Genomic DNA, 16,769 nt, shown 5'->3' on the forward strand with positions numbered 1-16,769 from the left:
GAAAAGAGAAAAACTGGCTATTGCCCAAAACTTCTTCTATTTCCTAATTCTGTCTGAAATCGTCCAAATATTATGACTCTGATCTCTCTACTATAGAGTCTGCAGCACAATGTATATCATCCTAGAATATCGCTGAAATTGCATATTTTTATGCCATTTTTGGACTCATTGCCATACCAGAAAGTTGCAATAGCAGGCTCCTATTCTAGACTAGCTTTCCCCTACTTTTTCCATTGCCATAATACTGTTGACTTTTCAGAATATTGCACATGTTCTGTTAAAGAATATAAGCAAAAAGAAATGAGTTACAGACATAAAGAAATGAGATATTATATTTATTCAAATGGTAATGAATATAATAATATTAGATCAAATACAAAATTAATTGTTATCGACTCCCCCAAAGGCTTCTGCTACAAAAAACAGGGAGTAAAGCTAGAAGTCAATAACAATTAGTTTGGAAAACAACATTACTATAGTTATTTATCAAAAGAAGAATATTTATGAAGAAGAGTTAACATAATTATAATAACCAGTATATTGAAAAATATTTATTAAAGTGAAATTTCATCAATACTAAGAAGAATGACTGATGGCTTAGAATACATAAATAAATATCTAACCTGGCTACAAGGACGGTTTTTCAATTTGTTAATTTTAATTATCTTCAGCAGTATCTCCTTAGTTTCTTCTTGCATCTAAAGGTTTAAAAAACAGAACAGTTATAGTAATTATATCATGATACATTACATTCCAAATTTTATTCAAATTACATATTGTTTCTATAGGTGCGTCAGTGAAACTTACTTTTTTGAAAAACTCCAGTGCAGTTGGTTGAGCGGAGTAGAGGGTTGTTGGTGATAGTGATGGTGATTGTAATGATGGTGATGGTAATGATGGTGATTGTAATGATGGTGATGGTAATGATGGTGATGGTAATGATGGTGATTGTAATGATGGTGATTGTAATGATGGTGATTGTAATGATAGTGATGGCAATGATGGTGATTGTAATGATGGTGATGGTAATGATGGTGATTGTAATGATGGTGATTGTAATGATGGTGATGATGATGTTGATGATGGATATTGATGGTGGACAACCTACCGCTCTTTGTGCTTTATCAGCTGTGACAGAACCCATAAGTATATAGATATAAGTCAGCAATAAAAAAATAAGAAGACAATCATTAGAGGCAGGTGATGTCCATACGCATCGACGAATATCAGATACCCAATACCGAAGGGTATTAACCAGTTGAGACCCATTAACAGAGCATTCAAGACATTAAATGCAATTTGGCAGCTGTACAATGCAGAAAAACGACTTAAAAATTGTTTTTGAACAGTGGTAAGTTTCATCCACAGATACTGATAATGTTTGTTTGATGAGTGTGCATTATCACGTTGCTGGCCAGTGTAGTCATTCATGAGTTGTTGAGCCGTGTTTTGAAATGCAATCATTGTCATACTCCATATTATTTCTGTGAAGAGACGAGTCAGTTGGATGATAGATAAAGTTACACTCATCATCAGGAGACCTGAAATTACCAAGTATAGTCAATTGTAATACAGAGTTCATAGTTTAACAAACAATAATTTGTGACAAGAAAAAAGAGATGTTGATGCTGTTTCTACGGCAGGAAACGTTGTAGTATCCTGCCACAACTCAAGAGTTGTTAATACTTCATCGTCTCAGTCTTCTGAGTCTAACCGGCTAGGAGCGACTGCTGGATATTCATTTGAAAGGGTTGTGGTATTATGTCACGTGATAAATAAATAAATGTTTATTTCCCTACAACTAAAACTACTACATAAATTACAGAAAATATTAGATAGTTTACAATTACATACAATAGTTAATTTCAGAAATTTCTTATAATGAGTCTTCTACAAGTTTTGTGTTTTCTGTGTGGAAATTGACCTACTCCACTTTGGCGTACCATATTCTAGAGTAGGTGACAAATGATAGGTAAAAGTTTATAGGGTTGAGAAAACCTGGTAGTATCATTGCATCCCTAATTTTGTGATTCAAGAAAGTGCATTCAGGATCTTTGATACCTTTTTCTATTGCGGAAGGATGCCCACATTAGCTTTTTGCTTGTACGTGGGTAATAGGAAGTGCAAGAGTGATGTGATGAGATGATCAAACGCCCACTAGCACAGTATTTTCTAGCGCAGTATAACATCCTGTATCTAGCACAAGGAATTTTGCATGAAAATAGCTATTTATGTATTAAGAGCGTAATGCGCGACTTTATCTCTCGCGCAAAACAGTTATCACGCGACGCGAAGCGGAGCGTGATAATTTTGCAAGTGCGATAAAGAAGCATTACGCGCGAATTACATACAAAATTTTTTCTACAACTGCCCAAACCTGTTAAATTACTTATATCGGCGGAGTTACAATTACCGACTTTTTAGGTTAAGATCTGACCTTTTGGAGAGCTGCTTACCATCAGCTGATTGGTGAGCGTAAAGAAACTCTTCTGCGCATGCGCGAATGATTTGCGAGCGTGAAGAAAATTTACTGCGCATGCGCGGATGGTTAACGAGCGAAAAAGTAGATTCTCCTCAGAAATAAATAAGCTGTTTTACGAGGAGAATTGAGTATGTAAATTCTTTTTTACACGCAGTTGTAGAAAAAATTGGTTCTGGACTTCTGTTATGTATCCAAACAATACATATTACAAAATTAGAATTACAATATAAATTGCAAGCACCAATGTTTATGCTGGACTATATCACTCACCTATATCATTATTATCTAGGTTTACAATGCTTTTCTTGACAATAAAGAGAAGGGTAGAACAAATTAGAGCAATACAGATGGAACTACCCAATACAATTGGCAAAGATTTTCTGAAGTTCATTGTTTTTAATTGTTTCCCAGTTATATTCTCATACTCGTTCTCAAATGTTTCCCATTTCTTGAAAAAATTGACCAATTCGTCTGTTTTAATGAAGTAAAGCAACTTCTGTACTATAGCAGCAGCGTAAATAAATAATAAAGCCAATTCCGGTAGAATCAGACCCACATCTTTTGTTTCAGCAATAAAATAATCGTGTAATTGAAAGATACTTCCACTAAGCAAGATTATAGTTACGATAATGTCTATAATTGTTAGGAGACAGCAATAAATCTTTGATAAGTTGCGAAGGTTTCGGTGTTTAGTTGAATGAGGAGAGAATGGAAAAATACCAATAACCAAAAATAAGTATCTCAAAAGATTGAATGTCCTGGTTAGTGAATATGGATTACTTCGAGGTGACATAGTAAAGAGTTGAATACAGCAATATAGTGTGTGTGATGAATTCTATAAATCCCACTATTGAGAACAAAATTTTTCTTTATTGATTGCTAAATCCGTAGCCTGCTAGTTCGAACTCTGGAGAGACACTATTTCTCCTGGAATGATAACCACAAGCTAGTGCGTGGGTAGGCTAATGATGCTACGTGATAGACGGACCTACAGGTTTAGGTGGGTTTCGAACCAACGGAGAAATTTATTTTGAAGGTAATAACTGCCTGTTAGCAGAGGTTTCCTCAAGCAAACACCATTCACCACCAGACACCATTATCACGATTCCTCAGACTGTAGTGAATAAAAAACTAAACTATTCCAAAGAGAGAACATAGTGCTTATCTTATCTCCACGATTAGATCATTTCAAATGCAAGCAATTACTCCCCTTAGCACAGAACATATCTGAAAGTGCATGCACATTGGTGCACGTGAACAAAGACTATTATTGTAATTGGATATTTTTAATTAAGGAAAATGTATCATTACAGTATTGTATGGTGGTGACCATGGAGCTGATATTTTTCATCTATTAATTTTATCACAGACATCTAAAGTGTTATCCTCTTTATCATCACTTAATTGGTGCTTTAGAATTCGTTAATAACTGTCGGTTGGGTTGGTTTTAGCATGCTAGTTGACAATATTATAGATATATTGTACTAGTTGACAATATTATAGTTATATTGTATGCACGACTTCATTAGTAAAAGGTCTCACGGGTATATATGAAGTTTGACATTGAATTTAATGGAAATTGGCAGTTGAAAGTTGAAGCAATAATTTCTATTGAAAACGCCATCACTTCTTATAGTGGTACTGACTTGGGGGGTGGGGTAAGGAATTTTGCCCATTCCCCAATAATCAATCTTTTGGTCATGGACATTTTTCTCACCCATCCAATGTTTTCACATATTGAACTAAAATGAAAGAGGTCAAGTATTAAAATTTTCAATCTTTATCCTTCTCAAATCAATCTAATGAAGACAAAGAAAAATCTAATACAACTTCTTTCCAATTACATTCTATTTTATTGTATTCTCAATCATCACAGTAAACAGGAATATTACTATTGTCATTACATTCTTCTATTCAGAACTTCATTTGGAACACTTGAAAACCCCAATTTCAGAATTATCCAATGCCAATTTTCCTTAGAGTAAAATAAAGATGATATAATCTCATTTGTAAGTGAATTCGACAGCACCCACATTCTCTTTGATGACACGACCGGTTATGGATATTCTCATCCCATTAAAAAGCGTCACTTGAAAATGGGATTAATACTCGAAACCGATCTTATTATAAAATAAAAAAAAGGTACTAGTGATCCTATATAATGAAACAAGCAAGTAGCTCTGTTGAAATGAATAACAGTTATTAAAGTTGAGAAATCATCAAACATTGGACTCTTTCAATATTTTATTTTATTCATTTATTCATATACATATTAGGCCTTAAAATTGTTCCAGCAGATTTTTAACTTGAATGTGCAAATGTGTTTTCGCCCCCATGTGCACATTAGGTAACGCTAAATGGACTAGCAAATGATGGCGGTCAGACAAACTTATGTTCTCCTGACCGGAAACTGTACAACATCTCCGAGAATTTGGAAATATACAGTGTATATCTAGGCATTTGAGACTCAAGAGCTATCATGTTTGTTGTGTATTATAAATATATTGTGTATCATAAATTGGTTGTGTTTGTCATACGCTACATAGATATACAATTCAGTTAAAAACAACAGGCATTCGGCAAAAACTGATTTAAACCTTAGTTTAGAATGCAAAGTTTAGATGTTATGTAAAAATGATATCTTAATTCACAAACAATTTTGAGTCCAAAAAATATATCCATTTGAGATCTTATTCATTTCAAGTTCAGTGCATACATCCTTTAAGATAGTGAATAATTAGAATAAAAAGTTTTGAAATTCTTGACTGATATTGGAAAAAATGTTTCAGAGAGTGGTTACTGTTGTCGTCGCAAGTCAATATACATCCAGATTTTGAAACAGAGCTGGCCCAAGTAGAGAGTGACAACTCGGATCTTTTCATGCTATTAGAGCCGTGCGAAGGAAAGCAAAATGCATCGTTGCGTTGTCATCACCAGAAAGTCTTCAATTATCCTCAAGTTCTTGGGGTGAGTCTTTCTTTTTAATTTTATTATATGCCAAAAAACGTTTCAAAAGATTGTAGTAATAATATTAATTGTTCATTAGGATACTATTATATTCCTGGAGACGTTTGAAACAGTTGTAGTTAATTATTCCCTTTTTGTTGCAGTCGGGGAAATTTTGTTTGGTTATACGAGGAGCCCGTCTGGCTCAGCCAAACTTGATGGATGCGCTTGCCTTTGGATGTGTACCGATTGTTGTAGCCGATACCATGGTACTTCCTTTTTCCGATGTCATTGATTGGAATAGGTAATGCATCACTGAATGATCTGATACTAATACTATATACGATCTCGTAATAGGTTTTCAGTGACATACTCGCCTACCGAGTGTCATATTTCTACCGAAACTTACTCTTGACGTTTAAAAACTGGCTAATTATGGAATAAATTTTCAAACGTTTCATCTTGTCCGAAGAGAGAGAATGCAAATCAAATGTTGTTGATTTTAAAATATCACAGTTTTGGAAAATAACTTGAGAAATTTATTAAATTGAATGAAAAGGAATTTGAAATTGTCGAAACCAGTGTTTTAATGAAACAATTTTGAGATGTTACAGTGTTTTAATGAAAAATTTTTGAGATGTTTCAGTGTTTTAATGAAACAATTTAGAGAAACCAGTTTTGGCTGTTACCAATTATCAATTTCTGATAAACAGTGTTTCAAGTCGGTTACATCCAGTATTAAGTCCAGTCTATCACAACCCTCACCTTCACAACAACTCTGAAAGTGAAATTCATAACTCAAACACATAATAACAATTGATTCACTGATTATTAATTTCCTAATATCATTCCAAACACTGTGATAGCAATTGATTTGGATCTTCGTTTTGTAATATTATCAATCTATATTTAATAGGAGTTGAATAAATGCAATTTATTATTTCTTTACATCAATGTAATCCTCATTAACCAACTTTCGTACGCTGCACACCAGAGCATCAACAGGCATTAATAGTGAGTGAATTGCTATTGATTTTTTTTTGAAATCCAAAGAACTAAGATATAAGATACTTCAGTTTCCACCTCTTTATAATCAATATTATTAATTTTTTAGCTATAAAATCACGAATTGATGTATTTTTCTGTAACGCCAGCATTCACACTACATATTAATTATATTTTCTTCAGGGCTGTCTTGACACTACGTGAGTCTGATCAGAAAAATTTCGATCAGGAGCACAGGGGGGTCCAGGAGAGGGCATTTTTCGAAAATTTTGATGTAAAATCACACTACAGCTCAAACTAATTCTCCCAGAGACTTGAAACTTTGCACAAATATTTTCAAACATGCTAGACGCGCACTAAGAACGGATTATGAGATATTTTGCCTCTAAGGGTTTCAAAGGATGAAAAAGGATCCTATTAAGTAAGGTTATGAACATGGTAAGGTGAGTGCCATATGGAATAAGATAATTATTGATTGACATGTGATATTCTAACATATGTTGTAATCATTGGAAATATCAAAATAATATATTATTAAAATAATATATTATTTATAATATAATATAATATATTTATTTAATAATAAATTATTAAAATATATTATCAAAATAATATTATTTTGATATTTCCTGTTATTGCTTTCTACCTGATTCCACTCAACCTCAATAATATTGTTCTGATAATAGATAAATATGTTTAATAATATTATTATTATTGATGTAATAAAAGTATTGTTCCAATAATTAATTATTATCATTAATATAATAATAGTATTGTTTTGGTAATCAATAAATATTTTTATATTTACAAACTCTATATAATTTATAATGGTGAATGTGAAACAGCTGCATCAAAGAAATTATCTCAAAAACATATGTTTAGGAAAACCATAGTTTTGAACTTCGTATTCCTGATGCAATGTATATATAAGCCTACACGTGGCATGTATGATTAATTTTTCAGCTATAGTCAGGTCCACGTTATAATGGCAGTAAAGAAAGATACAAACCACTCTTGGTCTCACCTAACCTATCCTTATGAAACATTATTAAAAATCTAGATAAAACCTAACCCTCAACCCTATTTTGTCAATTAGTTGGATTTCTACATTGTTGATAAACGATGTGGCAACCTTGCAATGGTTGAAAGAGATAGCGTCATCTGCTTTGTTGAATGATACACAAGGATAGCAACACCATTGCAAATCACATACTGCCATTATAACGTGGACCTCACTATAGATATTCAAAGAATACTTTTGAATAACTATGTGATAACTGTGACCGTTGCTGGCCGTTACTCTGTATCTGAGACAAAGAGAAGCTGCTAGAAAGATACGAGAAAAACGTTGCCAATTCTCTCCATTTTGCCACTGACTGTACACAGCTGTTACTCAATTCATCCCATTAAATTTAATCTGATAATAATTATCATTTTCTTGATAAAATAATCAATTTAATGTCAAATTAATCAAGAATATATATTTTTTCATAATTTGATTCAAAAATTTGCTTCCATAACTGAGATCAGATTTTTATTTTAAAACAAACCTGAAATGGCGGCTAATTTAAAAATCTGGTGTGGTACACTCACACAACTTTCCTTGCTCATATTTGAAACTACGATCAGACTTCTATATATATATATATATATATATATAATATATATATATATTATATATATATATATATATATATATATATATATGTAAAAGAATTAACCGGGTACATCCGTTTGTTTTGACTTACTTGAGTCTGACGTTTCGTCGCCATCGCAGACGACATCTTCTGAGGGTGGCGTCGAAATTCACACTGTGGTGTGTGTGTGGATTTCGACGCCACCCTCAGAAGATGTCGTCTGCGATGGCGACGAAACGTCAGACTCAAGTAAGTCAAAACAAACGGATGTACCCGGTTAATTCTTTTACATATAATATATCCATCCGCGAAACACTCAAATGTAATATATATATATAATATATATATATATATATATATATATATATATATATATATATATAATTGTTTTCAGAGTACTTTTTCTTTGTGTGAATTGTGAAATTTTAAATTATATATATATAATTGTTTTCAGAGTACTTTTTCTTTGTGTGAATTGTGAAATTCAATGATTTTTTTGAAGTCGTCAAAACAGCTGTTCTACACATGAAATATCTCGACTATGTGTTCTTTTTATGAACTGCGCTACCTGCCTACCTCATGCACGAGAAGGAGGTTACTAAGTCCATTTCCCAAGGATGGGGTGGACCCCCCATTGGTTACCCAGAAAGGAGACTCATGCCAGTTGATAGAACTGATAAATAACTATACAGGGTATGAATTTGATAGAAATCGGTCAAGTTATTTTTGAGAAAATCGTGAAAAACATGGTTTTTTAGTAATTATCCGCCATTTTTCTCAAGAATATTACGGAGCTCCTGCTATTTTCCCAGAAAAAAAACTCATGTCATTTGATAGGGCTTATGAATTGCTATCCATGGTATAAATTTGAAGGAAATCGTTAGAGTCGTTTTCGAGAAAACCGTGAAAAACATGGATTTTTATTCATTATCCGCCATTTTTCTCAAGAATATTACGGAGCTCCTGAAATTTTTCCAGAAATGAGACTCATGCCAGTTGATAGGGCTTATGAATAGCTTATCCATGGTATAAATTTGAAGGAAATCGTTAGAGCCGTTTTTGAGAAAACCGTGAAAAACATGGTTTTTTAGTAATTATCCGCCATTTTTTCCGCCATCTTGAATTGAATTTTATTGAATTTCTTATTGTCGGATCCTCATGGTATAAGGACCTTAAGTTTAAAATTTCAAGTCAATCGGTTAATTAGGAATGGAGTAGGCCTAATCGTGTTCACAGACATACACACATACACACACACACATACACACACAGACCAACACCCAAAAATCATGTTTTTGGACTCAGGGGACCTTGAAACGTATAGAAAACATGAAATTAGGGTACCTTACATTTTTTTGGAAAGCAATACTTTCCTTACCTACGGTAATAGGGCAAGGAAAGTAAAAGCTGTGATACACCGATCTGAATTTCAAAACAACAGAAATCCTTTTAAAAATAAGTAATTTCAATGGATTAATTTTGGAATAACTTTTCAATGCTATTTATACCGGTACGAGTAGGTCTAACCTATACGGGTAGGCTAACTGAAGCATGGATGGTTGGTTATCAACTTTTAAAATGTCATTTCAGTATTTTATTTGTGTTTATCATACGGTAATGTTTAAAAATTATTTCATAGTTTCAAAAATACATTTTAAATCAATTATACGACTTGTGTACTCAAGTATTTTGATAGAATGAAGAAAAAAATGGCGGCTGAGAATTTTTTGTTCAGTTTTGTACAGTCACTGTCAAAAGTAAATTAAAATATTCTGGCAAATAGACAACATTGCAAAGCGAGAGGGAGATAGTGCTATCTGTTTCGTTGTATGATAGAAAAGGACAGCAACAGTATTGTCAATCGTACACTGCCATTATAATGTGGACCTAACTATAGAACAGTTTTTTGAGACTGCTAAATAAACGTCTACAGTTTTATCAATGCTGTATCGGCAATATGAAAACGCATGCAGTTAATATGACTTTGAATAAAGGTGTTGATATCTACATGATAATTATTCTCTACCATTTTCATTTCATTTAAAATTTCAAAATTATTCAAGCCTTGATAGAATGATTGACTCACTGTACAGTCAGTCGAAAATTTCAATATTGAAATGAGGGGTATTTTGGCAAGCTGAACAAAAAAGTAAGGTCCTATGCACCTTTTTGATATTATTTCTTCAGATGAAAATGAGTTTTGTGGGTTGTCAAAACTCCCCCTGAAAGAGAACTATTCATTTTATCCTATCTTTTAGTAAAATAACAATTATTTCTGCATTGAATAACATTGATCTTGCCAACAAGAATCGAACTCTTTGTGAATTTAGATATGACCTAGATTTATATAATTCTATTAATAAATTCACGGAAATTGAAGTACTATTTTCAGTTAGTTGATGAAATTGATTATCAATAGAGAAAATGATTATAATTTTATCAATACAGAATTAGTTGAATGAATTGTCGATGTACTGAGTTCTTGGTCAACAATAATTCAATATTGGTATTTATCCAATCATTATTTTTTCAGAAGTTATTTCATTTGAATTAGAAAATATTTATAAACTCCTATCAATTTATCATTCGTAACAATGAATTCTCCAAAACATGAATGTAATCAAATAAAAATTGCCCATACTTCTGTATTCATGTTCGCATGTTTTCCACTTGTGATGGATAGCCAAAATATCACTTTTCAACCGTTCATTGCACAGCAAAGTCATGAGGAACTTTTTCGTTCAGGTACGAAAAAAATCAGATCTATGCAGAAAAATTCCAATCAGAAGCACAGGGGGGTTCAGGAGAGGGCACTTTTCGAAAATTTTCATGTAAAATCACACTACAGCTCAAACTAATTGGCCTACAGACTTAAACAAAAGCCTCTCTAAATGAAAGTAGAATGATAAGGATTCAGTTCTGTTGTTTTGACATTTTTTCAAATCACTTTCAAAAAGTTCATGTAGTACCTACTATTGTGTTTGAGACACTTCTGGCGCTATCATAGTTTCACCACTATTCTGTTCCACTGTCCTATCTCTTGCAGTCGTTAACTATATCTATAATAATTATATAAGTAAAGAGCTGGCTTATGCACGTACGGGATAGGAAAATTATGTTTGACGCATCATCACGTCTGAACTAATGGACTAATTAACTTGAAATTTTGCTTATAGATTCTTATTGTCGGATCCTCATGGTATAAGGACCTTAAGTTTAAAATTTCAAGTCAATCGGTTAATTAGGAATGGAGTAGGCCTAATCGTGTTCACAGACATACACACATACACACACACACATACACACACAGACCAACACCCAAAAATCATGTTTTTGGACTCAGGGGACCTTGAAACGTATAGAAAACATGAAATTAGGGTACCTTACATTTTTTTTGGAAAGCAATACTTTCCTTACCTACGGTAATAGGGCAAGGAAAGTAAAAAGCTGTGATACACCGATCTGAATTTCAAAACAACAGAAATCCTTTTTAAAAATAAGTAATTTCAATGGATTAATTTTGGAATAACTTTTCAATGCTATTTATACCGGTACGAGTAGGTCTAACCTATACGGGTAGGCTAACTGAAGCATGGATGGTTGGTTATCAACTTTTAAAATGTCATTTCAGGTATTTTTATTTGTGTTTATCATACGGTAATGTTTAAAAATTATTTCATAGTTTCAAAAATACATTTTAAATCAATTATACGACTTGTGTACTCAAGTATTTTGATAGAATGAAGAAAAAAATGGCGGCTGAGAATTTTTTGTTCAGTTTTGTACAGTCACTGTCAAAAGTAAATATAAAATATTCTGGCAAATAGACAACATTGCAAAGCGAGAGGGAGATAGTGCTATCTGTTTCGTTGTATGATAGAAAAGGACAGCAACAGTATTGTCAATCGTACACTGCCATTATAATGTGGACCTAACTATAGAACAGTTTTTTGAGACTGCTAAATAAACGTCTACAGTTTTATCAATGCTGTATCGGCAATATGAAAACGCATGCAGTTAATATGACTTTGAATAAAGGTGTTGATATCTACATGATAATTATTCTCTACCATTTTCATTCATTTAAAATTTCAAATTATTCAAGCCTTGATAGAATGATTGACTCACTGTACAGTCAGTCGAAATTTTCAATATTGAAATGAGGGGTATTTTGGCAAGCTGAACAAAAAAGTAAGGTCCTATGCACCTTTTTGATATTATTTCTTCAGATGAAAATGAGTTTTGTGGGTTGTCAAAACTCCCCCTGAAAGAGAACTATTCATTTTATCCTATCTTTTAGTAAAATAACAATTATTTCTGCATTGAATAACATTGATCTTGCCAACAAGAATCGAACTCTTTGTGAATTTAGATATGACCTAGATTTATATAATTCTATTAATAAATTCACGGAAATTGAAGTACTATTTTCAGTTAGTTGATGAAATTGATTATCAATAGAGAAAATGATTATAATTTTATCAATACAGAATTAGTTGAATGAATTGTCGATGTACTGAGTTCTTGGTCAACAATAATTCAATATTGGTATTTATCCAATCATTATTTTTTTCAGAAGTTATTTCATTTGAATTAGAAAATATTTATAAACTCCTATCAATTTATCATTCGTAACAATGAATTCTCCAAAACATGAATGTAATCAAATAAAAAATTGCCCATACTTCTGTATTCATGTTCGCATGTTTTCCACTTGTGATGGATAGCCAAAATATCACTTTTCAACCGTTCATTGCACAGCAAAGTCATGAGGAACTTTTTCGTTCAGGTACGAAAAAAATCAGATCTATGCAGAAAAATTCCAATCAGAAGCACAGGGGGGTTCAGGAGAGGGCACTTTTCGAAAATTTTCATGTAAAATCACACTACAGCTCAAACTAATTGGCCTACAGACTTAAACAAAAGCCTCTCTAAATGAAAGTAGAATGATAAGGATTCAGTTCTGTTGTTTTGACATTTTTTCAAATCACTTTCAAAAAGTTCATGTAGTACCTACTATTGTGTTTGAGACACTTCTGGCGCTATCATAGTTTCACCACTATTCTGTTCCACTGTCCTATCTCTTGCAGTCGTTAACTATATCTATAATAATTATATAAAGTAAAGAGCTGGCTTATGCACGTACGGGATAGGAAAATTATGTTTGACGCATCATCACGTCTGAACTAATGGACTAATTAACTTGAAATTTTGCTTATAGATTCTTAATTAACCAAGGATGGTTATAGGCCTATTCTCAATTCTTCAAAATTTATTTACGTCAAGTTTTAAAATAGATCCTTGCGAAGCACGGGTTCTTGCTAGTACTATATACGATCTCGTAATAGGTTTTCAGTGACATACTCGCCTACCGAGTGTCATATTTCTACCGAAACTTACTCTTGACGTTTAAAAACTGGCTAATTATGGAATAAATTTTCAAACGTTTCATCTTGTCCGAAGAGAGAGAATGCAATCAAATGTTGTTGATGTTAAAATATCACAATTTTGGAAAATAACTTGAGAAATTTATTAAATTGAAAGAAAAGGAATTTGAAATTGTCGAAACCAGTGTTTTAATGAAACAATTTTGAGATGTTACAGTGTTTTAATGAAAAATTTTTGAGATGTTTCAGTGTTTTAATGAAAAATTTTTGAGATGTTTCAGTGTTTTAATGAAACAATTTAGAGAAACCAGTTTTGGCTGTTACCAATTATCAATTTCTGATAAACAGTGTTTCAAGTCGGTTACATCCAGTATTAATAGATGTCTACCACAACACTCACCTCCACAACAACTCTGAAAGTGAAATTCATAACTCAAACACATAATAACAATAACAATCAATTATTGATTCACTGATTATTAATTTCCTAATATCATTCCAAACACTGTGATAGCAATTGATTTGGATCTTCGTTTTGTAATATTATCAATCTATATTTAATAGGAGTTGAATAAATGCAATTTATTACTTCTTTACATCAATGTAATCCTCATTAACCAACTTTCGTACGCTGCACAACAGAGCATCAACAGGCATTAATAGTGAGTGAATTGCTATTGATTTTTCTTTGAAATCCAAAGAACTAAGATATAAGATACTTCAGTTTCCACCTCTTTATAATCAATATTATTAATTTTTTAGCTATAAAATCACGAATTGATGTATTTTTCTGTAACGCCAGCATTCACACTACATATTAATTATATTTTCTCCAGGGCTGTCTTGACACTACGTGAGTCTGATCTGAACAATGTGATGACACTCGTCAAGGATGTATCTGTGGAGCGCACAAAACAGATGTCGGCCCACTGCCAGTGGCTTTACAACAAATATTTCTCCTCCATTGAGTCCGTAACTTTAACTACACTAGACATTATAAACGATCGGATATTTCCTCAAAACGCCAGATCCTACGATGAATGGAACTCTCCGCTAAAGCCTGTAAGTTATCTTTATAATCCGCTTATTATAATAATAAGTGTATTACCAGTATAGTATTACCACGAAGTAGAGAACATCTACTCCGTCTTCTGTGGTATTACTATCATAATAATTATTCCCTTGATATTATAGATCATCTTATTATTTTATTGAAAATGGCCATATTATATAAATATTGTGCTCTGATGAGATAAAAACCTATTATATTCTATTTCTATTCTGATTGTGTATTATTGTGATTTGGGAATTCATCCTTTATTTTCACAAAAAAAGCAAATTATTAAGATTATCGAGTGAGAAAAATAAAATATAATTTGTGCTATTTCTCTTCCGAATTTATAAGTGAGCTAACCAGATTATATAATTGGGCGTTTTAATTTTCAAATAAATCACTTGCTTCATTCTAATACGAGAGAAGAAGCATTAAACTCGTAATAGAGAAGTCACATGATACATTCATATTCAATATTGTTCAAATTTTCTTCTTTCAAAATCTCGCTTTTTTTTAGTTCTGATATATAGGCCAGATTTTCCGCAACATTTTCTTAATTTTCTCAAACAATTATTTATGTTTTTTTTCTCTTATTAATCTAAAGTAAAGCCATTTTCCCTTTTAAACCAATAATCGATCATATTTTTGTAAACTAATTCTATTAGTTGCTTCTGTCTCAACTCATTCATCTGACTTATAAAATCGACTTAGTTATTAGTATTACGCGTAATACTAATACTTATGATGCACTAATTATTAATAATTAATATTATAGTTGGCTGATACTTATTATTTCTGTAAAGCAACGTTTACACCATAGTTCTCAACAGAATGTTGTTCACAAATTTTTTTCATCAAAAAGTTGTAATTTTTTTCTTCAGAAAACAAGTTGAATGTTGCTGTGATTTTTAAGTAGTTGGCTACAAATTGCCAGAATTTGAAATCTCAGTTGAAAACTGTGGTATAAACATGACTTAATTAACTATTATGAACACTAGTTTACGATAGATAGTAGTAGACAATAGATAGTAGTAATAGATAATAGTAGATAGAGTGGTTGACAATTTCTTATTTGTTTTTAATAATTTTATTTATGTTACAGTACACGCCGCAATCTCCATTATACTTGCAACTGACAGCGCCCAAGTCTCCCGGCTTCACGGCTGTTGTCCTCACCTACGACCGAGTCGAAAGTCTCTTCCTGTTGGTCCAAAAACTGGTCAAAGTGCCATCGCTCAACAAAGTCCTAGTAGTGTGGAATAACCAGAAGAAATCTCCTCCGCCATGTAAGATACCCGATGAATTACTTTCCTATATTAACATTCTAAACGCAAAATTTTTGTAATTATTTTAGGACCAAAAATATCTGTGTTTGAAAGTGTTAACCTCTTTTGGACTAATTTTCAATCAATATTTGGGAATGGGATAGTAAAGCTACGTTTACACTAGAGTTATTAACAAAATGTTCATTTCTTCGTCCTTATAGATTCTATTAGCTTGAACATAGCTTATCATACGCATGATGAACATATGTGTTTGTCAAGTTCCGTTCAATCTAATAGAATCTATAAGGACGGAAAAATAAACATTTTGTTAATAACTTTGGTGTAAACGCAGCTTAAGGGCTTTAAGCCTGTTTTTCCATTTCCAATCATATTATGATTATGTGTTTTAGTCTTTGTTGAATAAATCAACTAAATACCTTCTAGAACTCGAATACTTCTGTTGAAGTTAATGACAGCAATTCTGGCCGTACTGCTTCACCGAATTTGATGGATTCAAGTAACTCTCTTCTACTCTGGTATACTAGGTCGCAGCTTACCAATTCGTCTTCAGAAAGAATAGGGAAACATGTATTATATTTACATGTGATTCAAAGCAGAACAAAGAGAATGATTCTGTAGTACATTGCCATGCTGTATTGCTTTAAAATGATAAAATTCTATGATTCACTACATAAAGGAAAATCAACTGTTGCTCTATCTCTGAATGGGAAACTAAACGATCTCTAAAGAAAAATCAACTAGTGCACCATTTCTAAATGTTTCCAGTTCTACTACAACTACAGTACTATTAAGTGCCACATACGGTGTTCATCTATATCAAGTTAGACAACAATGATTTTCAAAGAATGTAAAGAAACATATCATTGGAAACTATAACCAGTACGGTATTAATCAAAACTGAATTTGGTATCAAGATTGAATTTTGGTATTAATCAAAAGTGTTACCTTAATTGCAAGTAATTACTGAATGGC

At 32.3% G+C, this 16,769-nt stretch overlaps 1 protein-coding gene across 1 annotated transcript in view; it reads left to right on the forward strand.

Moving 5' to 3' along the window:
* Positions 1 to 16,769, forward strand: part of LOC111056777 (exostosin-2) — a 53,521-nt gene that overhangs the window by 26,702 nt on the left and 10,050 nt on the right. The window contains exons 3-6 of the mRNA XM_039432898.1: positions 5,272 to 5,449; positions 5,593 to 5,732; positions 14,294 to 14,519; positions 15,614 to 15,797. Of these exons, the coding sequence (XP_039288832.1) occupies positions 5,272 to 5,449; positions 5,593 to 5,732; positions 14,294 to 14,519; positions 15,614 to 15,797 (728 nt within the window). The remainder of the gene's footprint in view (positions 1 to 5,271; positions 5,450 to 5,592; positions 5,733 to 14,293; positions 14,520 to 15,613; positions 15,798 to 16,769) is intronic.

Source organism: Nilaparvata lugens, chromosome 7 (assembly GCF_014356525.2).
Source record: "Nilaparvata lugens isolate BPH chromosome 7, ASM1435652v1, whole genome shotgun sequence".
Classification (NCBI taxonomy): domain Eukaryota; kingdom Metazoa; phylum Arthropoda; class Insecta; order Hemiptera; family Delphacidae; genus Nilaparvata; species Nilaparvata lugens.